A 26,452-nucleotide genomic window follows, 5' to 3' on the forward strand; every position below is an offset into this window, starting at 1 on the left:
GCTCTGGGGATCCCTCAGTCAATAATATCATTATTATTACCCCCACTGAACATGCAAAGAAACTGAAGTGCATTCATTTAACAAATATGTATTGAGCCTGGTGCTTTGAGGCTTGGGAGGAGAGGTTAACTCACCTGCATAGGGTCACCAGATGGTAAATAGTGGCCAGCTGCACTTTGCAACCCTGGGGGGCAGGGGTGGTCACTTACTCCTCCCTCTCCACAATGCCAGTGCTGGAGTATGCCAAGCAACACATTATACAATGCGCTAGAATTTTCTGTGTGTGTGTGTGTCTCCTTCGCTACCAAGCTCCATTCCTCCCACCTCACCCCAGGCTGGGATCCCCAGGGGCAAGGACAGTCTTTTCCACCTTAGGATTCCCAGTGAGAAGCTCAGAGTGGGTTCTCAGTTACAGGGGAAGTTATTGATGGAGGACCCTTTCTTGGATGCTAGCCCCTAAGCCCCTGCTTCCTTGGCACAATATGGATGACACTGGCTACATGCTCTTCAGCTGCCCTGCTCCAGGTCATAAATACCTGGGACTCCTGGAAGGAGTCAGGAAGGGAAGGGCAAACACTTGGGTGGGACAGAAGACTAGGAGAGGCTGACGACAGGATTAAGGAGGTAAAATACAAAATACGTACCTATACAAATAACATTGTTTTGGCATCAGTGCATCTGACATTTACTGTGATGGGTGGGTCTCTAAAATTAAAGTTGAGTGGGGGAAGGTCAGGGTAGGGACAGGTACAGGGTCAAGATGCTCAGGGCAGTGCTGAATATGTCTTAGAACACTAGCAGGTAGGAGCAGCATTCCATGGCTGTCCCCGAATCTTTACCCCACCCCAACTCTCCACCACTGGGCTCCAGCCACACTGGCCACCCTACATGCATGCACTTGGAAAAACCTTGCCCCAGATATCCACTCCGCTACCTCCCCTGCCTTGTCCCAGCTCCCTTCTCAATGAGGCTGGCCCTGCCCATCCTGCTGAATCCTGTGACTGCCCCCGTCCCTGCACTCCTCATTGCCTCTCCTGGCACCACTTTCTTCCTTTCATAGTACCTCTAATGCAAACTTGACTGGTTTATCTTCTTGTTTTGTTCACTGGTGTATCTCAAACCTGCAGAATAGCACTTGACATAGTGGGTGCTCAATACACATGTGTTGTATTGAACTGGATTTGGAAGGACCTTGATAATCTAGTTGTTGCTAATCAGGTGTGCTTTCAGAGTTTCCTGTGGAGCTTGTCAAAACACCCCAGCCAGAGTCCCTTCCCTAGACATTCTGAGTCAGATTGAGAAGCTCCCAAGCCTTTGAGATTAAAAACCCCTTCTCAGTGGCACACTCCCTACGTCGCAACAGCCCTGCCGAGGCTGCTACAGGGCCTGCCCTGTTCAGGATCACAGCACGGTTAGGGGCTGAAACAGCACTCCTGGATTCTCTCCAACTAGAGACCTTTTAGCTCTTCGGGCAGATCTGGGGGCACCTCCTAGTCCAGCATGGGGACCCTCAGTTCAGAATATTGGTTATCAGAGAGAGTGCCTGCTGCTATTCTTCTCTCTTTAGTTTTCTCCTGGCCCAGTGCCCAGCACATAGTTGGAGTTTGATGAATGTTCGTTCTTCTTACTTACCGTCCTCTTCTTGGTGAGCAGTGATGCCTGGGCCCAGGCCCAGCTGGTCTTCAGCTCACATTCTCCAGTGAGGCTGAGCAGGAACAGGGCTGGAGAAATCAGCCCTTCTCCATCCTCATGTCTTGAGTCTTGGAGCAATGTCCCGTGGTGGCTAGAGCACTAGGCTTGGGTCCAGTTGTTTATTGCTGTGTGGCCTGAGCAAGTCTCATAACCATTCTGAGTCTGTTTCCTAATCTGTAAAATGGGGCTGACTCCCAGGATGCACATGAGGATTCCACCCGACAACATATCTCTGGATGTTCCTTGTAACCCACAGCTCACCATGCAAATGCGTCACCACTGTCATTGGCCTCTTGCTTGATGTCTCCCCTGGAATCCCCTACCCAAGGACAAAGTTCCAGCTCCTTGGCCTGGAACCCCGAGGTTCTTCCCCCTTGGCCCCAGCCCCTCCCCACATCTGCTGCTGCTCCTGCCTACACACCCTTTACTCCGGCCACAGAGTAGTCACCACCCGGAACAGCCCATACAGATTCATACCTCCACACCTTTGCACAAACTGTTCCCTCTGCCGAGAATGCCCCCTCCCTTTGCTACCTGGAGAATCTCAGCATCACCTGCCTCTGAAATACCCTGCTTCCTTGTCTGTCTGTACCTGATGTGGAGTCAGTCAGCCTGGGTTATATCCTGGCTCGGCCACCTACCAACAAAATGACCTCGGGTAAAGTTGCTTAACCTCTCTTAGCCTCAGTTTCCTCATTTGCAAAATGGAGGTGATAACAAGGTCCACCCGTTAGGGGAATTGTGAGGATGAGCTGAGGTGATGCAGGGCCTGGCCCCTGCCTGGCACACGGGAGGGGCTCAGAAAATAATAGCTCTTATTGCTGCTCTCAATGTTCTTATCCATAGCTCACCCCTCCCAGCTGCACCCAGAATCTCTGCCCTCTGAGACTACCCAAGGCCCCCCCAGGCCAGCTGGCTCGGGGGAAGCAGAGAGAACTTTCCTGCAATAAGCCTTTACTGATTAATGAAGCAATTAGGACGAGAACCATTAATGGCAGTAGAAATAGAACTCACCAGAACAGCTGTGTTCTTAGGCAAAGGGTCTGGGTCACAGCAGGTGAGGGGGAGTCTGGGAAGGGGGAGAGACTGCAACTGTAAGAGACTGCAACTGCCAGGCCTGACTGTGCCCATTTCTGAGGGAAGTGCTAAGGACAGCCCTGCCTACCCCTGGACCCTGCCCTGGTCTTCCCATCTGCCAGGGCCTGCCCTTTCCCTGGTTAGCTCTCTTGCCCCACCCCTCACTCCCATGGTGGTTACATCTACAACCACCAATAACTCTCACCAATTATGCACCAACTGCAGGACAGCACTGTGGAAACAGGGTACTGGCTGACAGTGTGGGTTTTGGAGTCAGGCCAAGTGCCTGGCATGGAGCCTGGTGTGCAGGAGGCACATGGTGAATGTCACCACCATCCCCCCTCACATCTTCACAGTGACCACGAGAGGACAGTGGGCTTTGAGTCATACTGCCCTGGGTTCTTCCAAGTCACCACTTCCTAGGGTTGTAACCTAGACCAACTGAGCAACCACTCTGTGCTTCGGTTCCTTCCTTACCCCTAAAATGAGGATGATAATGATAGCTCCTTCCTCACTGAGCTGATGTGAGCTATTAAATGCTTTAAAGCACTTAGCACAATGCTTGGAAGATGGTAAGGACTCAGTAAAGGTTAGTTATTAATTATTTCCCTATTAAGGGGAAGAGGAAATAGAATGAAAGAGACATTAAGTAACTTGACCAAGGTCACCCATTTTGCAAGTGGTGGAGCCAGGATTTCACCCCTGGGCTCTTTGACTCCAAAGTCAGAGTTCTCTCGACTTTTCCATGTCACCCCTTATGTTTAATGACCTTTATTCCCTAAACTTAAGCCAGTTTTTTAAAAAAAATACCCTGACTATAATGGCAATGGGTTGAAACACTTCAAGTATACTTAAATCCATGAGTTCGTGATTTAAAAAAAAAAAAAAATTGATCCCTTTTAGAGACTAGAGAATTAGCTCATTATTTTGAAAACTGTAAATAAAAGAAAAGAATCAAGCGCTGATTCTGCCTTTCCTGTATAATTCCTAAAACTGCCAAATAATTGAGAGAGAGAAGTTTCTCTTAGTAAAAATATTTCAGTTATTAAATGTAGGAGTGGTGGAATATCACTATTTTGCAACCCCTAATAAAATAATGGATCTAGGCATTGATATTCAACAGCTGCTTACATTATGTGTCTCCCGATGGCGGCAGACACCACTTGCGAAGTTGTCATCCTGAACGTTGAACCTGAATCCATCAAGCCTCGGGATGCCGTCTAACTCCAGGCAGGGGACACTTTACAGGAAAAATGAACTGGTTTCCTTAACAAATAAATTGTAAGGAGGAAAAAAGAGAAAAAGGGGAACCTGTAATTTAAAAGAGACATAAATGATTTGCAATATATGGACTTTATTTGGACCCTGATTTAAACAAATTATTCTAGAAATGAGAAAATTGAGAATTGGAACAGTGACTGGATACTTGATATTATTGTTAATTTTTTAGGTGGAATAATGGTAGAGTGGCTTTTTTTTCTTTTTCTTTTGGAAGTCCTCTTCTCTTAGAGATATATATACTGAAGTATTTACAGATGAAATGATACAATGTCCGAGATTTGCTTCAAAAGAACCCAGGGGTATAGCAGGGCGATAGATGAAACTCAGTCGGCCATGAGCTGATGGTCACTGGAGTGGGGTGATGAGTACCAGGAGGTTATTATATTATTCTTTCTATTTTTGCACATGTTTGAAATGTTCCATAATAAAAAGTAAAAGAAAAATCTGAATGGTATAAGACCATTTTGTCTTGAAACCGTGTCTAGGTACTGCTCCTCTTTGTGCCTCTCTCCGCAGCTGCAAAGGGAGCTAAGCTGTCGTGAAATCCCTAACACCGAGCGCTCACTACCAATGCCGCTCGCATGTGCCAGGCACTGTTCTAAGCACTTGTTATGTTTTCAGACGCTAAATCTCTGAACCACCCTATGGGCAGGGGCCTTGTATTGTGCCCATTTTAGAGGTAAGGAAACTAAAGTCTGAAGAAGTAGGTTAACTCGCCCAAGGTCACAGACAGCAAGTGAGGAATGAGATTTGAAGCCAGGTTTTCTGGCTCCAGAGCCCTGGGGCCTGTGTTCCACAACAGGCTGCCTCCCAAGGTGCGTCCTTTTCATGTTCACAAGCCCTCCCTGATCCTGCCACATCCCTACCTTGCCTGCTGCTGGGCCAGAAGATGCTCGCTGAGAGTGGGGACTGTAGGAACTCACCAGTGAGGAGGGTGCTCCTGAGAGGGGCTGACCCATGGAATGGGCAAGGGTGGGCCTGGGCTTGAAGGTGGGACAGAGCTTGCCAGTCAGGGACAGCTGAACATTTCCTCCCTCCCCGGCTGCATGATCAGCCTTTGCCATCCTGGCCCCAGTGTGGGGATCTGTTGAACTTTCTCTCGTGTGTATGTGTGTGTGTGTGTGAGTGTGTGTGGGGTGTGTGTGTGTGTGTGTGTGTGTGAGTGTGTGAGTGTGTGTGGGGTGTGTGTGTGTGAGTGTGTGTGTGGGTGTGAGTGTGTGTGAGTGTGTGTGGGGTGGGTGTGTGAGTGTGTGTGTGGGTGTGTGTGTGTGTGAGTGGGGTGTGTGTGTGTGTGTGTGAGTGTGTGGGGTGTGTGTGTGTGTGTGGGGTGTGTGTGTGTGAGTGTGTGTGTGTGTGAGTGTGGGGTGTGTGTGTGTGTGAGTGTGTGGGGTGTGTGTGTGTGAGTGTGTGTAGGGTGTGTGTGTGTGAGTGTGTGTGTGGGTGTGAGTGTGTGTGGGGTGTGTGTGTGTGTGTGAGTGTGTGTGTGGGTGTGTGTGAGTGTGTGTGGGGTGTGTGTGTATGTGTGTGTGCTCGCATACGGGGAGGGACCAGCCTGGAGCTCCAAGACTGACTGCAGGAGTGGGAAGAATCTGCTCCTTTGAAGCAGGGCAAAGAGGCAGGAAGCTGGATGCAGTGAACTTGGGTGTCTTCACTGCCTGTTCCCAGTTGTCTTCCAGCTACCGAGAAATACATACATGGGTGTGGAGTTTGGCTTCCCTGTTCTTGGAGGGATTATAACCTAAAGGATTTAAGGATTAAAATCCCCAAATACACGGAGCCCTGGAGCCATCTGCGCAGGCCTGGCCCCATCTCAGCACAGTTCTCTGCTGTCTGGATTCTCTCCCTCACCTCATTCATCAGTTCAGTGCATCTTTTAAAGCACTTACTCTATGGCAGGCACTGTGCTTGGCCCTGAGGGTATAAAGATGAATAAAGCATGGTCTTATTTCTCTCATGTTGCTCACAGCCTACTAAGGAGGCAGACACATGAGGAGAAAAATATGAGGGTGAAAGAGAAAACACCTGCTCCACACTCCCCTCTTTCCAGGAGCCTTGTCAGGCTTAGCACTGTACCCCCTGGTACCCCTCCCCATCTCTGGCCTGGTCTGGATAGATTTTACTCCAACACACATGATCCTTCTCCATCTGAGTCTCCCCCAACACACTGCCCTGTGTGTTCTAGATTGAACGGTTCCATCTGGATCAGCACAGCTCAACAGAAAGAGACATATATAATCTCTCACATTATGAGTGATGTATGCAATTTGAATTGTTTTAATAGCCACATGATAAAAGTAAAAAGAACAGGTAAGATTAATTTTAGTAGTATATTTTATTTAACCTGATGTACCTAAAATATCATCATTTCAACATGTAATCAATATAAAAATTATAAATAAAATATTTCGCATTCACTTTTCATACTGTCTTTGAAACCCAGTGTGTGTTTTACATTTATAGTACATCTCAGTTTGGATTAACTGAATAGTAAGTGCTCAATTGCTACATGGGGCTTGTGGCTACCATATTGGACAGCACAGATCTAGATTATTGATTTTGGGGTTTGGTCTACTTTACCTAGTTTTGGAGCTGGAAACTCAACTCCATTACCCAAGAAACAGGCTCCATCTCCCTGGGAGATTTTGCTAGGGAGAAGGGTGGCTGCAGCCTCGTGTCCCCACCAGGAACCCCAGTCGAGGCAGGAAAATGGGCTGAGGCTGGCCCAAGGGTGCGGCCCATTAACCAGAGAGCCGAAGGGCTGAGGCCCTGGGAACTCAAGGGTCCCGCCTGCCTCTGGGCTCCTCCACCTCTGATGTGGGCACGTCAGGAGCCCAGAGACTCATCTCTCTCACTCTGCTGTCGCTTCCATCCTGAATGCCTTTCCACCCCTTCCTTCAACAGCATCTGTCAAAATGCTCCCCTTCAAAATACTTAGGCTACATAATTCAGTGAACAAAGAAGGCAGGGTAACATAGAGAAGACACCAGGAGAAAACATACCCATGTTTTAACCAGGGTTTTCTCTGGGTTTTGGAAACAGGTAACTATTTTCTTTTTTATATTTTTGCACATTTTCTTTAAAAATTTTTTTTTAACTAGGAGCATGTATTAATTATTTATATAATTGGAAAAAATAATCTATCTTAATATACATTAAATAAAAAATCATACCTGGTCTTCAAAGACCAGTTAAAATGCCAACTCCCCTGAAGGCTTCCCAGGCCCCCATCTGCATTGCTTTGGCAGTACTAAGTTTAACCATGGACCTGTCCTGTCTCCTCTGCAGCATCTTGAGGGTGGGGTGTACACCTGATATCACTACGGGGCCTGACACATGTCTGCCACCCAGTAGGGGCTCTCTACATGTTGTGGATGGAGGACTAAGTACAGCTACAGCCCAAAGACTTTAACTGGGCTGGACACCTCAGGGCTCTGCAGAGGCCTGCTGTTACTTCTTCTCGGAAACCCGGTCGGGCTACTCCCCTCCCCCACTTCCATCCCCCAATATCTAACATCACAAGCCCTCAAGCCAGACACGTTGAAAGGTCACACTGTCCAGTTTCCTTCACTCTCCTCCCTCTCCCACCTCTCCCTGCCTCTGGACATTTATATGTATATAAAAAATATAAACAAGTGCTTTACCCACCTGAGTCCAACCCGGGTAGGTATGGACATGTTCAAAGTTCCCCAGAGGTACAGACCCAAGTCAACTTGCCCTCAGCACTGGCTTTGGTCGCTGCTATGGAGGCACAGCTTGTTCCCCCTGTTTTCTTTTCTGGGCTCCCTGCAGCCCATCCAGGACCCTTAGTGTGACAGAGCCCATGGCACAGTCTACAGGTTGGGTGTGAGTGCACAGGTGGAGGAGCCTAGGGATGGCTGTTGGGTCTTGGCCATTGCCTTGTTTGGGAAATGGGACCCTGGGCTGGCTCATGGTCTGGCCTCTCTCCAGGAAAAGTCTGTAAATCTGTCTCGCACCACTGACTGTCAGCTGTTTTGCAGAAAGCTCTTTTTTTGAAAATGTGGCTGATCAATCACTTGCGAAGAGCCCTGAGACGCCCCAGATCTTACTGTCACAAGCGCTGCAGAGAACAGGCTTCACAGCCTCAACTACATGGACACCTCTGAAATATTTATGAAGCTCCTGGCTCGTCGTGAACCAGAGCTTTTAGCTCAGGAGAAAGGGGAGAATATGGCACTTGTTAAGTACCTACTACATGTCACACCGTGCAGGGGGCCTCCTGGCTCAGTGGAGGAGCTGACATCAACCCCATCTAACTGGCTGGGACACTGAGTCCCTGAGGCTGGACTGCATGGTGGTTGAAAGCTGGGCTCAGGAGTCTGGCTGCAGGGACTGGGATGCGGGCTCCGTCACCTGCCAGCTGTATAACCTCGGGTAAGTCTCTTAACCTCTCTAAGTCTCAGTTTCTCCCTCTGTAAAGTGGAGATGATAAGAGGACCTACCTCCCACTGTGGTGAGGACTAAAGGAAACAATCCATGTGGCAGACTGAGCACAGTGCCTGGCCTATGTCAAGTGCTCAATACATGCTAGCTACTATTATCATTACTTCTGGCTCAGTCACATCACACAGCTGGAGAGGGAAAGGGCTTGGGATGGGACCGAAGTCACTCACTACCAGCGGCAGCCCTCCAAGAACTGGCTAGGTCCTCCTCTGTCTCCCTCGTGTCCAGTCACCCAGTTGCTCAAGCTGGAAACCTCTCTCTCACCTTCCACTGCCAGGCTGTTTACCAAATCCTGGCTGTTTTACCCCTTAAGTGAAGGTGAATTTCCTCCACCTTCACTGCCCAACTCAAGCCCACGCCCCAGGTCACCATCTCCTCTCCCCTCCATGGCAGCAATGGCTTCCCACGGTCTCTTCTGTGTTCTGCAGTCAGAGGGGCCTTTTGAAATTGCAAATCTGAATGGGTCACCTCTCCCTCCAGCTCCCACTCGCCCCGTAACTTCCCAAAGTCCTCCCATGTCCGCAAGGCTGGTTCTGGTCTGCCTAATGCCCTCAGCCCCTTCCCATCTCAGAGCCTTTGCCCATAGGGTTCCCTCTGCTCGAACACTTTCTCTCACCAACTCCAATTCGTCCCACAGCTCTCCTGGAGGCCTTCCCTGCATGTGCCCCTCTCCCCCTCTAAACTATAGCCCTGTCACTCTCCCTCAGGGCAGCCTGCACTTTTACCTGTTCTCTGGAAAGGTCTTTGATTAGGCTATTTGTTTAAGGTCTGCCTCCCCCTCTAGACTGTCCATGAGAGAAGGGATTGGGTCTCTTGCTCACTTCTGCACTCCCAGCTCACTGCCTGTGTTCAGGCTGTACTGAATACACGTTGTTGAATGAATGAGTGCTGGTCCCCACCCAAGCATAGGAGGAGTGACCCACAATGCTGCAGAGCCAAACCACACTGAAAAATGGCATTGCCATATGGACTCAGCACCTCCCGCCTCCCATGGGCACAACAGGAAGGCTGAGAAGTCCTGGTCGGGTGAGGGAGTTCATGTGGACAACACCAACATCGGCCTATCCCTTCCCAGTGACCCAGTCCAGACTCCCACAGCCGAGCAAAGCTTAGTTATGGATGGCCTTTACAGCTGAGGCCATGCACGAGACCTGGCACTTCAAGGGCTCTGGCCCCACCTGGCCCCAGGTCTCTTTTCTCCACTACTCTCTCTTTAGCCCAGAACCATCCTTCCATGTTATTCCTCTAGAGACGATTTGTCCCCTGCCAGAAGCCTCTGGGTGCCTGAATGCTTACCCAAGGAAATGAATTTCTAATGGTAGAATTTTGAGCCTGATATAACCTTGGCCAAGGGTAGAAGGCTGGGAAGGGGGTCTCTCAAACTCCACCTTTTGAGCAGTTGCCTCCTGTGTCTGTGCATACAGCTGCCTTGCCTGTGTCAGCCTCCAACCTCACCCTGCCTAGGCCATCTTCCCCCTGGGATTATGAGTTGGTGCCTCACGTTTCCCTTCCAGCATGCTTTTATTTATGTTCCATTCTGGCCCCCTGAAGGGCCTCCCTCCTTCCCTCCATCACTGCCTCTCTCTGTTGAATCATACTCTTTTCTTCAAGATGCAGTTCAAAAGCCACCTCTCCCTCCCACCAATCCCTTCTGATCTCCCCAAAAGATACAACCTCCTTTCTCTGAATCTCCCAAATGCACAGTGTTGTAATCATCAATCATGAATGGCTTTGTCTGAAGGATAATGTGGGACAAACAACTGTCCCTGCTATACCCAGCATTCTAGAATTTCATGGTTCTTTGTTGCATGCAATTCACGTTGGTACAATTCGAGTAAGCTCCTGAACAATGATGAAGATGGTGCCTGTTTGACACACAGTAGGTGCATTAGACTGTGAATTCTTTGAGGGCATGGATGTGAAGGAAAGCAAAATTTTCCCCTCTTAAATACTGAGGATGGTTGAGCTAAAGAAGGTAAGAACACAGGAGGCCTCTCTGCCCTTTCTTCTGTCTCTCCCTACGCTTGCCTGATGGCAGAACAGCAGTTCACAAATACAGAAGATCATGCCACCCCCACCCCCTTTCCTGCCTAGAGACAGAGATGTAAGTTCTGTCTTTAGTGGAGATGGCTCTGAGCTCTTATCAGTTCAGATCCTGGCACCAGCAGAGCTAGAGGAATCTAGGAGCAGACTTTATTCGTCCCATAAATTTACCTTCCCACAGTTTCCTGCACTTTGGAAGCTTGGAACTGCTCTCTTCTTTGTGCCGTCACTTCTAAGATCTATGGCTCTTTGCTAAAATGTAATTTAAGACAGAGCTCCAAACCACTGCCTTGAGAGAGAGATACTTTTGAACTGAGGCCTCTCCTTCATGATGGGTACAGCATGTGTTAAAAATAAAAATGTTATTTTTTCTCTTGTTAATCTGTGGTTGTTATAGATTTCTCAGCTAAGAACTTATGAGGGTTTAGAAAAGAGATTTTTTTTTTTTTTTTTAATTTCTCCCCTTCATTTTTTTCCAGCCAGCCAGGAGAGTTTCTGGGATATTCTATGAACTCTGGGAAGCTACAGATGAGATACTGAGAGACCTGACAAAGGCCAGCAGAAAAGGTAAGAATTTCTTACCAAAGTTAGCTCTCTTAGAATTTCTATCTGTGGCACCTGGTTGAGAGATGAAAGTAAAAATTTTTTCTTGTTCCTTCTCTTCCAAAGTCAGATCAATAGGAAAAATATGTATATAAACTAGTGCTTATATAACAACCCTGAGATTGGTATTTTGACTTATTGGTTTAAATTGCTTTAATTTAGATAAATTGGCTTTATAGGTTTTTTTTTTTAAAGAGAAGCTCTCTTTCCAAGCGCCTGTAACTTCATTGCAAGATTTACGAAAAGTACTTCAGCCTGAATCTCCAAACCTATCTCAGTCCTGTGGAGATGCAAATCTTGCCATGTCTTTGAAATGTTTACATCCGGGGAATTAGCTAAATAGCATTCAATCAGGGATTGGATTTAAGGCAGAGTTAAAGTTCTTTAGACCCTCCACAAAATTCCTTTCCTCAATGGATACCTTTATATCAGGAGAGAAACATTTATAAAAATTAGTCTACATTCTTTGTTTTGAATTATTTGTATGACTCTTAATCTTTTGGGGTACCCATTTGTGATTCTTCTACTTCATGGACAGATTTTGTTTTCCTGTTTGTTTTACTGACTGTTTATCTCTTTTTATTCTCCATCTACAGGGAACCCAAGGTAGTTGAGCCTTTGTGTAGAGATGGTCAGCTGAGAAGCTGAGACCCTACAGAATATGGCCAGAGATGTGGGTTTTTATATTATATTATAGCCCATTTTGTGGCTAGCACACTTTTCTTTCTTTAAGCTCTCATTGGGAGGAGTCTGGATCTTGGAAGGGTGCAAAAATTTTTTGCTCCCTCTTTGGAGACTTTGGTTAAAGCCATAAAGGGCTTCCTGTTTTTACTATCATTAGTGCTTCTTTGTTTTGGGTTCTGAGTCCTTTGTTCAGACATATTTTTGATTTAAAACTTTTGGTTTATATTTAGAATGTGTTAGAGATTTTTTGTTGTTATTTTGTTTGTTTAGCTTTCTCTCCTGAGCTAAATGTAACCATACACTCAGAAAGAAAAAAAAAAAAAAACAGTTTATTAAAAATTTCAAAGACAAACAGAGAAATCTTTTGATTACCATCTTAGTTTGAAATCTACTCCCGGATGTAAAAAATCAAATTGAAGATAATACATTTGTATGGATGAGTCAGCCCCTGGATATTATTCAGGCTGCTACACAGTTCTTAGGGGGAATTGAAACTGTCTTTGTCTTACAAATGGAGTTATTAAAAAAAACAAAAATATGCCTCTAAAAACAGTTTAAGACCCACTAATTTATCTCAGAATGCTTGCAGATACTGTAAGAAATCAAGACATTGGAAACAGGACTGTCCTGCTCCTAAAAAAAAAAAAAAGAAAAAAGAAAAGAAAATCAATTTTAAAAAGAGTTCTATATCCTAAGTTGGCTTAATTAAAAGCTGGTATTTAATCTCTGTGTTATTGAGGCCTCTATTCTCTCCACAGAAGCTTCTCAGTGGATTGAATGCTCTCTTCACGAACCCCTGCTAACTGTATCCAATCCTCCTGTCTATTTCTCTTCTTGTTAACATGATTTTTGCCAAAAACAATATAAAACTTCATTGGCTTTTGAGAACCTAAGATCTCTCTAACTGACTTCCCTAAGACTTGTTCTTCCCTTTACTTCTTTGTCCCTCCTTCCTCTTGCCCCCTTCAATACCACTTGAAGGGACCTACAGAAGACTCTTAGCAACTCTAAAACCCCTTAAGGAATAGAGACAAAGTGCCACAGATTCCTTTTAGGGGTCTTATGTTTTCCTCACAGAACCCAAGAATCATGATTGGGTTCCTCTCAATTTTAAAACTCTACTTTCTTTTGCATTAAACTCCTTGATCTCTTTGCCTTTTAGATACATACATGTGTATGTGTGTGTTATAGGTTGTGCCTACATGTATGTATATATCTATACATGTGTTATATATTGTCTACGTGGCACCAAATTAACAAAGATAAATGGTACTCATAAATTAAATAAATAAGCTTAAATATTTTTAAAGTTTATGTAACTTGGGTAAATCTTTTTGGTAAATAAGACTAGTTTAATATTGTTGGTTTAATAAACATAACTATGTCTTATGAGCTATCAACAAAATACCTGAGTATTTAACTTTAAGGCTCTTATTTTTATAATATTTGCCTAACATGCAGTGCTATAAAATTGGTTAAATAAAAAATAACCTATTAAAAACCATTTCTAAGGTATTTCCTGAACCCTCTGACTGGTCAATTAGCTAGACCTACAGATAAAGAGAAATTTATTGCTGATTTCCAGGCCTGGTTAGAAGTTTTTCCCTTGGTGTTTTAGCCAAGATAGAGGGGGGACTTCTAGATTAATAGCCTTGGGATTACAGTGACCCAAAGAGCAAGCAGTTAATCTGCTTATAAAGGTTAACTTTTTCTAATGTCTCATGAAATTTTCTAAACATAATTGTTAAAAATAATTAAATTAAATAAGATATAAATGAGATAAAAGTTTATAAATAAACTTTTAAATAATTATGTTTTATAATATGTTTACTTAAGGGTTTTCTGAATGTTTGGTAACTACACCCTAGAGTTATACTAAGTTAAATAATGAATATTCACTGAATAGATCATTTCCTAATAAAATATAATACTAAGACATTAATAACCAAATATAAGCTTAAGATTACATACTTTTGGCTTTTTATTTCAGAGAAACAAAAGATATCTTGGTTTGTTGGTAATTATGTTCTGTTCCACATTGAAAAATTATTCTATAAAAAAAGAAAACCATGTTTCTAAACATTATAAAATATATATCCATAAAATGTTTTGGTGTCTAATAGTTAAAATTGCTTACCTCCCAGGTTTTTCACTGGAAATTAGGGTTACTAAGACTTCAAATTATCACCAATGTATGTAATTGAAACTACTAGATATAAGGAAAACAATTCTGTGTACAGAGTGTTACAAGGCAAGTAAGATGTGCTTTTGATGAAGAAAGATATGAAAGACATGAGAATATGGTTTTTCTTGGAAGAAAATCAATTTTATCCAGAGGTTATTGTTACAGAATGAGAAATATTGGAAAAAACAATGTGGATAAAACTGGATGGATAAGAACTTATAAAAAGGTTATCAAAATAAATGTTATGAAAGAATTTTATGTGTAATTAAACTGACTATAATTAATAAATTTATTATAAGAGTTTTAAAAAATAAGCCTTAGTATCACTGATACAAAACTAAAATTTGGTTTTGTCTTTTAAACAAAATTTTCTTATAGTATTAATAAATTTTTTTTCATCTTTTGAGTAAGGAAAAAAAAGAGGGGAAAAAAACAGATTCTGTGTGTTCCATTCTATCTTTATTAGGCCTTTGATTATAGGAAAAACTGAATCTCCTCTGTATCAAAGAGTAAAGGTTTTGCTTTTTGAAATATTTTAATTATCATTTTGGCTAAATGATTGCCTATTACTTTACAGGAACCTGTGATTCTGTTTTGATCAAATATTTTAAACCTCTGACATTTGACAAACTTCCAAACATTTAAATTCTATAATTAAGTCCTTTCTACCTTCAGACTAACTTGTGTGTGTGTGTGTGTGTGTGTGCGTGTGCGTGTGCGTGTGCGTGTGCGTGTGCGTGCGTGTGTGTGTGTGTGTGTGTGTGGCTGGCCGGCCAGTATAGAGATCGAACCTTGGATCTTGGTGTTACCAGCACCATGCTCTAACCAACGGAGCTAACTAGCCAGCCCCTCAAACTAACTTTGGGATGTGCCAGAAGTTATTCTGGGTCCCTGAAGCATCCAAAAGAGAGATTTATTTATTTGTTTGTTTGTTTATATATTTATTTTTACAGCTGGCTGATATGGAGATCCGAACCCTGGACCTTGGTGTTATAACATTGCGCTCTCACCAACTGAGCTAACAGGTCAGCCTCCAAAAGAGACATTTAAATTTATCAGCCTTTTTGATATGTTAAATTATGTGGGAAGTATTGTCAAATAGAAAATCTTGTTTAACTTTAAGTTATATTTATGTAAATGTATTATTAATATGTGTTCCAAGATTGTATGAAAATCTAATATGTCTTGGTATACATTATCAATCATAATTCTGATTATTATGTTAAATTGCCATAGGCCACGGAAAAAACTAAATATCCTTGTTAATTCCATTATTATTATGAACTCTTATCAGATCCTTACCCACAGCCGTTTTAAGTCTTGTTGTCCACAGTGAACTGCTTTATTCTCATGCTTCTTCTAAAAGATCATTACAAGCAAGTATAAATCCTAAAGTGTTCTGTTTTCAAGTAGGTTAATGGAAAATGTGAAAAGACTCTGACAGGTACTCTGAAATATAGACCTCTGCTGATGACTTAGAGATCATTCAGCTGGACTGGGTAAGAATTTCAAAAACTCCAGTGGAAAAAACTGGACGCATAAAGTTACTAAGTTAACATCAAGCAAAACAAGAATTAATTACATTGGACTAAACTGATGAAGGAATAAAATAATTTCTTTTATAACTTCTTGTTTGAAACTCTGTTAATTCTCTTTTTGTTTTGTTTTCTGGTTTAAAGAAAACTTTCTCTCTTGAACTATCTATAGCTTACAGCAATTTGGTGAAGTACCCTTTAGTAAACAGAAGTAAAATATCTTTTCCCCCTGCACAATCCCTCCAGAATTTAAAAGCTCTTCTTGAGTATTATTGGCAATGTAGTTATTTGCATAAATTCAGTAAGAATTTGTCGGGGCTCCCATTAGACACTCGCAGCAGAAGCGGTGGCAGTGGCTCCACACGCATCTGCTGCTGGGGGCTGGGGCAGCGCTGGGCCAGGACCCTGAGCTCAGCTCAGCGGAGAGAACCCCGGTGCCCTCAGCGGAGAGAACTCCGCTGGTGCCCTGGCGGATCTAAAGAACCAGCAGGGCCAGGACCCACGCTGGACACCAGGACAAAATGCAAACCACCCCTCTGGCTGCTCCTGCGGGCGCCCCCTCTAGGAAGACGAGGTTGGAGCTGGACATAAGTGTCCCACTTGGAAATAAGCTGGAAGTGAGCCCCAGCCCAGGCTGCTGCACTGCCTGCGGCCCATGAGCCCACTACCTGTGACAGACCATGCACCTGCTGTGGCCACTGCCTCCCAGCTTGGGCCCTATGTCTTCCTGGAGCTCAAGGAGGGCCGGCGGGCCTACAGGCCCCTGCACTGCTCCACAGGCACTGAGTGCACCTGCAGGGTGCAGCTGGTCGGCAAGGCTTGGTGGCGGGAGAGCCCCACGCGAAGCCACCCCACTGTGTGCACATGGCGCAGCCCACGGAGGTCCTGACCAGCACCTACTTCCTCTACACCTTTTTCGCTCAGACCCACCGGGACACACACAGCCTGGCGTGCAGCTGTGGTTGCATCCCCGAACCCGAGGACTCATGCTTTTCTGCCAGAATACCATGGCCCCAGCACTGGCCCACTGTCACCAGCATGGACTAGTGCTGCGTGATCTCAAGCTGCGTCGCTTTGTCTTCATCAAGGGTGAGGACAAAGCTGAGGACGAAGCTGGTGCTGGAGAACCTAGAGGACGCCTGGGTGCTGACTGGGCCGGACAACTCTCTTTGGGACAAACATGCGCGCCCAGCCTAAGTGGGGTCCGAGATCCTCAGATTGCGGGTGTCCTCCTTGGGCAAAGTGGCGATGTCTGAAGCCTGGGTGTGATGCTCTTCACCATGCTGTCCGGCCACTATCCCTTCTAGATCTCGGAGTCTGCCCTGCTTATTGGCAAGATCTTCCCTGGGGCCTTAGCCCTGCCTGAGGGCCTCTCTCCCTGGGCTGCTTCTTGGTCCGCTGCCTCCTTCTATGGGAGCCGGCTGAATGGCTTGTGGCCACAGGTATCCTGCTGCACCCCTGGCTGTGGGAGGACCTGATCCCTTCAGTCCCCTCCGCATCCTATCCCTGGGAGGCTGACCAAGTAGTCCCTGATGGGCCAGGGCTGGTGGAAGCCAAGGAAGAGGAAGGAGAAAGAGAAGTGGGTCTGAATGGCGAGGGCCACCATCCCAGACTCTCAGCTGCAAACAGTGGGTTGAGCCTGGGGACCTTCCAACATCCTCCTTCCTCTTTGGACTGAGCCAAATTGTAAGTGCCTTCTAGAAGGGAGAAAGGAGGAAGCTTGTGTGGAGTGTGCTGTGCACACCTGTGTCGTTCCACACTCACAAGACCTGCCGGTGCTCACTGTGTGCCAAGCCCTGTGCTTGGTGCTGGAACATAGTGGTGAGCAAAGGAGATGGGACATCCTGAGCACAGAGCTGACAACACTTCCACGCCCACGGGTCATTGTCTACACTGGGCACACTTAGTGCCACTGTCAGCTCCACTCATGCTGGTGCCTGGCCACCTCTGTCCATAGGACAGTCCCCATCACTAACAACCCAGCTGCCTTTGTATCTTGTACCCTTTCAGAGCAAGGGAAGCATCTCTGTGCCAAAGGCTCCAAGCCTCTCCCACGCAACTCAGGACTCCAGAGCCCAGTGCTCCTTCTTGATCAAGAAATTGTCCTTCCAGGCCCAAGCCAAGGATTTGGGCCAGAAGAACAAGAATCCAAACTCTGAGGCAAATTCTCATTTAACTTAAGGATTGTTTGAATGAGGGTCCAGGCCTGTCCACCTCAGTGGCCCCTGACTGAGCACCAAGGTTGGGAACAGGATTAGGCAGGGTCATGTCCACCTGGAAAGTCCCAGGCCCTGTTGTGGGGACACTTGGGGTACAGGACCCTAGATTAATACTATGGGTTTTGGATATCATGAGTATATTTTTTTACCTTGTGCGTAATTAAGAGAGAAGAAAGAAAGAAAGGAAGGAAGGAAGGAAGGAAAGAAAGAAAGAGTCTTATTTGTAACAAGACACAATTGGAGACACTGGTTATTTTACCAAGGCTTTGACTGTAATGTCATATTTTCAGATATGACCAGGCTGCTTTGAGAGATTGAGGTTCACTTTTATGGAGCCAATAAAAAGCCCCCCTTGGAAAGGCTGACCTGTTACCTTGTCTACACCGTTTTCTTACAGGGTTTCTAGCCTTGGGGTAAGTAAAGGGTGTCACTTTCTGATAGGCCCAGGAATCTCAGACCGTTTTGGGGACCTTCATACAGGTATTACAGACAGTCTGATGGTGAGTTCTTGGCTTGGCTCCTAGTCTCAACAGGCATTTAAAAGTCTAATCTGAGATTCCTTATAAAAAGTTCCAACAAAGCCAACTTAAAAGAGTCTATATGAGGGTACTTCAAAATGTTCATGGAAAGATTCATATTATCTTTTAATTCTACTTTTCCATGAATGTTTTGAAGTACCCTTGCATGATAAATCACTATTCTTGCTGCACTTTATGCAAATAATCAGGACAAGTTAATAAAACTAAACTTACTTAACAAATTAGTCTTACTATAAATATCTGGCAAAAATGGGGATGATAGTAGAGAGAAAAATGTGTTAAAAAAAAAAAAACAATGCTGTACTGCACCTGTAATTAGATTCTAGCCCTGTTGATTATTTTTGGAATTTTATTATTTACCTACAGTTGGACTGAGTCTTGAATTTTCAGCTTCTTCCGATACCTGACTACATCTCTCCAAACTATTATTTGAAAATTTTCTCACACCCTTCTGACTTGGAATCACTAAAAACAAAAACTGCCCTTTTCCTGAAGCCCAGCAAGCTGAAGCTGGATATTTTGACAGAAACTTCAAGAAATCACTACAGCAACCTACATATAAACAGCCTTCATGCCTGTTGATGTATGGAGTACTCAAAGGTTCACTGGAACACCTGATCTGAACTGCAAACCAGATTGCCACTGCCTGCTCAGTCCACCTGAAAATGCTTTAAGCTCAAATCCAGAAAACTTCACAGCTGACTGCCCTCCAGACTCAGGTTATAGACTGCTCCAGACATTAACTTTTGTTTTTCTTTTTCTTTTATAGAAATATCTCTCACTAAATACTTGTATGCGTACACCATAGAGAGGCCTAACTTCGATGAGAACCTGCCTTTACCACCACCTCCTAGTTCAACTGAACTAACCTATGTTCATGACTAAGAGATTGGTTCAATAAGATATGGGACAATGTACTCAAATTTGTTCTTTCTACTTGTTCCAATCTATGCTTTTTCCCCTTTGCCAAATCTCTTATCTCAAAACTTCTAACCCAAATCACTCTGAAGCTGCCAATCTTGCTTTAATGTGTGAAACTTTCTGAAAGTAAAGTTTCAAATGGAGGACTGAAGGAAATCAAAGTACTCCTCTCAAAGACTGAGAATTGTTGAGCTAAAGAAGGTTAGAATGCAGAGGTAGAGAAGATCTTTCTGCCAGCCCACCTCTCCCTTTTTCTCACCTAGAGAAAGAGATCTAAATTCTGTCTTTACTGGAGATGGCTCTGATCTCTTCTCAGCTCAGGGCTAAAGAAATCTAGGAGCAGACTTTACTCTTCCCATAAATTTACCTTCCCACAGTTTCCTGCCCTTTGGAAGCTTGAAACTGCTCTCTTCTTTGTTCTGTTACTTCTAAATTCTATGGCTCTTTGTTAAAATACTATTTAAGACAGAGTTGCAAGCCACTGCCTTGAGAGAGAGATACTTTTGAACTGAGGCCTCTCCACGTGATGGGTACAATACATGTTAAAAATAAAAATGTTTGTTTTTCTCATGTTATTATGCTTTTGTTAGAGATGTCCCAGCTGAGAACTTATGAGGGTTGAGAAAAGAAATTATTTACTTCTCCCCTTCAGATGGGTGTTCCACATCTGTCTCCCCAGCACCTAGCACGATGCCACCACATATTAATTTCTTGATAAATGGTTCTTAATGGATGTTCTCCACAACAGCTCTAATTTGTCAGGCCTACCATGTGCCAGGCACTGTGCTGAGTGTGGGCTTATGTCATATCAGTAAGTCCTCAAAATCACTCTCTGAGACAGGCACTAATAGTCCCCACTAAGCAGTAAGCCCCACGGAGCAGAGATTTGTGTCTATTGTCACTTCTGTATATACATGACATGTAATACGCCCTCAGTAAATATTGGTTGAATAAATGAATTAACTAACAAATATCCATTTCACAGATGAAGAAACTGAAACTCAGAGAAGTTTAATGACTTGCCTAAGGTCACTTGTCTAGTAAGTGTAAGAGTCAGAATTCACACCTGGATTGACATGATTCCAAAGGCTGTATCTTCACTACTGAATTCTGTCAGGTACAATGGATGGGGCAGGGGCTAGAAGGATCAAGCTACACATTACTCATCTGGGGGAGAAGGAGAAATGCACACATATAGCAGCACGTGTGATGGTAACAGAACCCATGACCATCCCAGTAATTGGGCAGGGCTGGCGTAGACACAAAGACCCAGAGGAAAGCAACGACTTCTCGAGGGCCTACTGCAAGTCAGTGGCTAAGCCTGGACTAGGACACCAGTTTCCTGAAAACTCTGGTTTTTCCATTATTCTGCTCTGCAGGCCTACTAAGGAGTGAGTTGCTGCAGCGCTGCCACCACCGAGAGTGTGTGGGATGCGAGGAGGCTGGGCGAGAGGAGCCTGGAAGCAGCTCCCTTGCCCTCCGTGAGGGATTGCTCCAGCCCAACCACTCGCCTTGCTTCCCCTGCTCCAGCTCCCAGCAGAGCTTTGGGTGAGGCAGGAGGATGGGAGAGAGAAAGGAGGGGCAGGAATGTCATTTCCCACCTTATCCAGCGATCCCTGCAGCTGGAAGGAGGGTGACTCAGGATGCTGCTGCTTGCCAAAGGCTTTGGCTCCGTGTCCCGTACTTTGGAGACCATATCTGAGGAGGCACAGCGTGTCTGGGGTGATGGAGCGGGAGGCAGGAATGGAAAGCCCAGCATAGATGAGCTGTGCAGCCAGGCTATGAATGACCAGCACAGAAGCATGGGTTCTTGGCTGTAGGCCTGCTGAGGGAAGGGGAGGGGGAAGAAGGGCCTATATGAATGAGAGTGAGGGGCTAGGGGGCCAGGGACCTACAGGGGAGCGACAGGCTTTAAAATCTCTGGGGGAGTCACAGCTGAGGTGCAGGTACAGTCGGGAGGATGCGTCAGTTGGGAGCAGCCTGATACCTGAGCTTACCTGGACTGCCCTCCTCTTGTAGCCCACCCTGAGAAAGCTGCCTACTGCAAGTGACCTGGGCTCTAGCCCCTGCCTCTGCCTCCCCCATCACTGGCCTCAAAAGCACAGTTTCTCTCTTCAGCCACGGGAGCAGGAGCGGAGAGTGGTGCAGGCTGGGTGTGGGGGTTGTGTGGGGAGGGGTGCGGTGGGATCGCTGAGGAACTGAGGACAGGTGCCTGCATAGCGCTGATCCTGCCCTCCTGGGGAGTCTGAGAACCTCCCAACTCCTCCCCCATCCCCAACCTAAGTGTTGTCACTGAAATCCTTTGAGGCTGATGGCCCCTGAGCTGGGGTCAAATGCACTTTCCTCCTGCTGGCTTGGCTCCCAACATGTCATGTAACTTTGGGTTAGTCACTCTTTGGCCTTGTGTTTCCACGTCTGTAAAATGAGAAGTCGCTTCTGTTCACACCTTCAGTCCCCTCCCTCCCTGGCACTTGACCCAAACAGAGTTGGCTGGCAACCAGAGCAGAACGAGGGCAGGGCAGGATGGGTCTGAAGGGAAGAGAGAGGAAACGACTGGGCTCCACCTCCCCCACCACCCTAGGAGCAGCCCTGCAAATACTGACGTGTGGTCTTTGAATCTCTCCACTCATGCCTCGGCCTTGTTGTTGAAGATGGTGAGGGGGATTCCAGAGGGAGGAAAGAACTTTCTTTGGTCTTCTCCTACCCTCACAGTGCTGTCCCAAGCCAGCTATCCCCTTCTTCTCTCCTTGGCCTCACTCCTGACTTGCTCTGTGGTTCAGCTGCTATCCACATGCTAATAAGCCAAGCAGTCCGAAACCCCCAGGTCCAGCCCAGTCCGGGGCTGCCACATTGCTCAACTCTATGAGGCCCCAGGGTTGGGCACCAGGGCAGGAAGGGAATTGGCAGTCCCCCAGAATACAGTGCATGGTGCCTCCTGGGGCTGTACAAGGAGGAGGTCCTGCCTGACCTCTGTCCTGGCTGCCAGGAGCCTCTAGCTGACTGCCTATGGGACATCTTCACCTGGACATCCCACGGGTACCCCAAACTCAACCTGACCCCACCTGAGTACATCAGCTCCTTCCTCTTTTAATAATGGCATCATCCTCCCAGGGACTCAACCTCCAAACCACGGTCCCTTCTGACCCCCCTTCTCCCTTTATCCCACATCTAGCCCCTTCCCACAACCTGTCAATCCTGTCAGAAGCTATCTGCTTCTCTTCTTCTTTTCTGCCCCTGAGTCATTTGTCTTATTTTTAAATTATCAAACACATAGAGCATCTGTTAGATATCTGGCTCTGTTCTAAGTGCTTTACAAATACTAACCCCATTTAGATCTCAAGATCTTCAATCTATAGAAGAGGAAACTGAGGCACAGGGAAATTCATCATCTTGCCCAGGACCAGGATTAGGATCCAGGCAGCCTGGCTCTGACCCTCTATCACAGGAGCTATTGCAAATTCTCCACGCCCATTCCTGCACCTTCAATCTCTCCCTCTTTCAATCCTTCCCACACGTTGCTCACAGATGAAACCTTCTTCCTTTTTTTTAAAGAAAATGTTTTAATAACAAAAATCAGTACAACAGTTTGATCTTTTGAAGCACAACTTTGAACATGTTATTTTTCTGCTCAAAAAACCTTGAAAGTACCCCCTACTTTCTACCATGTACAAACAGAATAAATCCCATCCCCAGGCTGAGTATTCAAGGATAGGACCCTAACAACCTACCCTGCTCCCCTGGGGATCTCCTTTCTATTCCCAGCTCCTCTCAGGCAATCATTCCTGCACCCTAACCCTCTTGCCTGCACCCAGCCCTGCCCTTCCCCCTCCTGCACAGGGATGAGTCTGCATGGACTTCATCCTCCTTGCAGAAAGGCCGCATGCCTGATTCCTCTTTGAACCACCAAAGCTCCTTCCACTGTGTGTCACACAGAGATAAGCACGACAGACATGATGAACGAATGAATAACTGTGGAACTGAGCTGCCTTATGAGGGTGGAAATTAACTATTTTATTAAACAATATTTGTGGAACCCTTAGGGCTAATACTAGCAGCTAACACTGAAAGCTTATTATGTGCTGAGCACTGTGTTAAACACTTTATGTACACGATATTATCATTTGATCCTCTCTAAAATCCTATGAAGTCAGTGCTATCACTATCCCCCATTTTACAAATGACACTGAGGCTCTGAGAAGGGAACTCACTTGTCCAGAGTCACACAGCTTTCAAGTACAGGAGGTGGGTTCTGGACCGAAGCTGCCTACCTCTGTAGCCTATGCTGTTGACTACTACACCCAACTGCCTCCAGATGCTGAGAGGTTACACAAACATTCCGACATCTGAGTAATGTCTGAAGACCCTCTACTGCGGGCCGATCAGTGATATCAAGGTAATAGAGTCCAACATCTGAGAAACATCATCGCATGACAGTGTCAAAATGTCTGAGGAATATAAAGATTTTGAATAATGTTGTACCTTATTCAGTCAAATATTTATCAAGCACCTGTTACATCCGTGCCAGGCAAAATTTTAACCCATGGGTTTAGAGCCATGATAAAATGCCCCCAAACTCCTTCCCTCGTGAGGCTGATATTTTAGTGGGAGAGAGAGAGAGACAACTAAACAAAAAATACATGTCAGAGGTGACAATTACCATGGAAAACAATAAAGCTGGGTTAGGAAAAAGGGACTCTCCAATGTGCAGGATAGGGGAATGTTGGTGGCATTGCTATTTCATATAAGATCAGGAAGACCTCTCCAAAAGATGATGTCTAAGCAGAGCCATGAAGTAAGTGAGGGAGTGAGCCAAGCAGGGATCTGTAGATATTCCAAGCAGAAGACACAGCGAGTGCAAAGGCTCTGAGTTGAGAGCATGCTCGGCCCAGTCAGGGAACAGCCGATAGGCCTGTTGGAGCAGAGTGAATGGGGAGAAAAGGAACAGGTGGGATTCACAAACATGGAAATCCTGAGACCTACATAAAGTCAGGTTCTGCCTAATGCCACATGTCTGGGAAATATTAACAGCTGCAATTGACTGAGTGCTGGCACTGAACTCAGTCCTGCTGACACAAGAACTGCTACAGACAGGATCCTTAGAGTCTAACAGGGAGACAAAGAAATTCCACAATGCCACGTGACAGGTGCTAAGTCAGGGTGTTCCGAAACTACAGAAGAGGAGCATCTAGCCCAGACTAGGGGACAAGGAGACATCCTGGGGGAGGTGGCACTTGAGTTGTCAGACAGGAGAAGGAAAACACTCCACAACACAGATATGGAGAGGAAGGGCAGGCCAGAACGTCTAACAGCCGGGCAGAGCTCAGGGGCAGTGCTAGGGGCCTGGGGACAGCTTGCTGAAGGGAGGGCTCAGTCTGCAGGGGCTGAGAGAGCCTCTGGACAGGGAGGCCCAGGCTTAAGTGTGCATGTGGGAAATTGATGTTTATGGAGTGGGGGACAAAGGGCAAGAAGAAGTGGAATAAAGACTTTAGTAATTTACCTGACACCATGGTCTTGCTTTCTCACTGGTCTTTATTTAGGTGGGTCTACCTGGGAAATGACAGGGAAGCAGAAGGTAAATTACCACCCCCACCTGCCCTAGGTCTTAATTTCTCATCCCATCCTAGGAGGTTCCGATCCTTCTTTAAGGCAGATCTCTAAGTCCTCACCCCGAGACAGCCCAAGACATTCTGGGAGGAGATTCCTCAGTTAAATAATTCACACAACGGCAGCACTTTGTGGTCTTCAATGTGCTTTCACTGCCATAACCTGTGTGTCTTATAATCAACCGAGGAGGATAGAGCTCTGCTCTTAACCTCCTTTTCATAGCAGATGCTGCAGCTCAGAGAGGTTAAGGGCCTTGCCAAGGTCACACAGCCAGTGGGAGACTAAACTGGGACTGGAGCCCAGCTCTTGAGATTGCAAATCCCCCAGTGACACTGCAGCAGCTGCAGAAAAACGGGGCCTGGTGATGGCTGAGTCCCAAGGACAAGGCTGGAGAAGGGGTGGAACGTGCTCTGGAATGGGGGGAGATGGAGACGGGGCGATGGAGGCAGGAAGAGAGTGAAGGCAGGAAGAGAGTAGAGCAGGGGGTTAGAGAGGCTTTGAGACAGAACTAGAGATGTGCCCAGAAAGACTTGCTTAAATGTCCGAGGGAGGGGCCCATTGTTCCCATTTCACAGGCGAAAGAAGGGAGGCAAGGAGAGCTGGCTGCATGGCTCGCCCAAGGCCCAGGGGCCCTGTTAGAAGCGGGCAGGTAGAAAGTCCAGGACTTTCCCCACCCTAGCGTGGATGATGAAATAGAGATGAGAGGAGAATTGGAGATGGAGACAGATATCAGGGCCGCATCCAAAGAGGGAGGGGGAAAGGCAGAGGCACTGCTGAGGCCTGTCAGCGGCAGAGACGGTGAAGAGCTGGGGGAGAGATGGGGCCCTGATACCCGGCTCGGGTTCTGGGCAGGCAGCATCAGCTGGTCGGTGTCACGGAGTTCCCGCGCCTCCCCCGCCCCCGCGGACGCATCCACTTGGGCTGCTCTGCAGCGCGAAGCTGCCTCGCCCCGGAGCAGGGGGGACGGGGGCAGGGGGAGGGGCAGGGGCGGGAGGGGGAGGGGAGGGGCGGGAAGGAGGGGGAGGGGAGGGGGCGGGCGCGCTCCTGCCCTGGGCTCGCGAATCCGCAGCGTCCTCCGCAGCATCCTCCCAGGCCCGGCCCCCTTCTCCCCCCGCGCCCAGATGGTACGCTCCGGTCCGCCTGGCCCGGCTGCAGTGGATGTTGCTAGAACCCACGCGGAGGAAGGAAGAGACGCAGGCAGGCTGCGGTGACCCAGGCGGCCGCCCCTGCCTCAGGGACCCCCTTCCCCGAGAGACGGCATCATGACCCAGGGAAAGGTACCGGCATCTCCCCCGCCTGCACCATCCTCCATCCTCCAGGCTCCCGTCTCCCTGTCACCTAAGCAAGCTCTCTGGACCACTCTAAGCATCCTCCCCTGCCCTAGTGCGAAGGTCCTCAGTGGTCCTTGCTGAAGTCAGAGGACCAAAACGCCCATTTCAAGGAATGGACCGGGGCCTCTTCGAGCTCACAGGCTCACCTTTCCTCCTCTTTCTCCCTTCCACCCATGCTTTGGCGTCCCAAGACCCTTCACAGGCGCCCTTAAGACTCAGCCTGGGAGTCCAGTGTGACTGTGCGTCTGTGCGTGTGCATATGCATGCCAGGGCGAGC

The 26,452-nt window shown here is 46.6% G+C and overlaps 1 protein-coding gene and 1 pseudogene across 1 annotated transcript in view; both read left to right on the plus strand.

Moving 5' to 3' along the window:
- Positions 1 to 16,216: 16,216 nt before the first annotated feature.
- LOC134391712 (tribbles homolog 3-like) lies at positions 16,217 to 17,239 on the plus strand (annotated as a pseudogene).
- An 8,867-nt stretch (positions 17,240 to 26,106) lies between these two features.
- The window catches only part of FAIM2 (Fas apoptotic inhibitory molecule 2), a 28,175-nt gene continuing 27,829 nt past the window's right edge, over positions 26,107 to 26,452 (plus strand). Inside the window, exon 1 of the mRNA XM_063076132.1 lies at positions 26,107 to 26,121. Within this exon, the coding sequence (XP_062932202.1) occupies positions 26,107 to 26,121 (15 nt within the window). The remainder of the gene's footprint in view (positions 26,122 to 26,452) is intronic.

The sequence above is a fragment of the Cynocephalus volans genome, chromosome 12 (assembly GCF_027409185.1).
Source record: "Cynocephalus volans isolate mCynVol1 chromosome 12, mCynVol1.pri, whole genome shotgun sequence".
Lineage (NCBI taxonomy): Eukaryota > Metazoa > Chordata > Mammalia > Dermoptera > Cynocephalidae > Cynocephalus > Cynocephalus volans.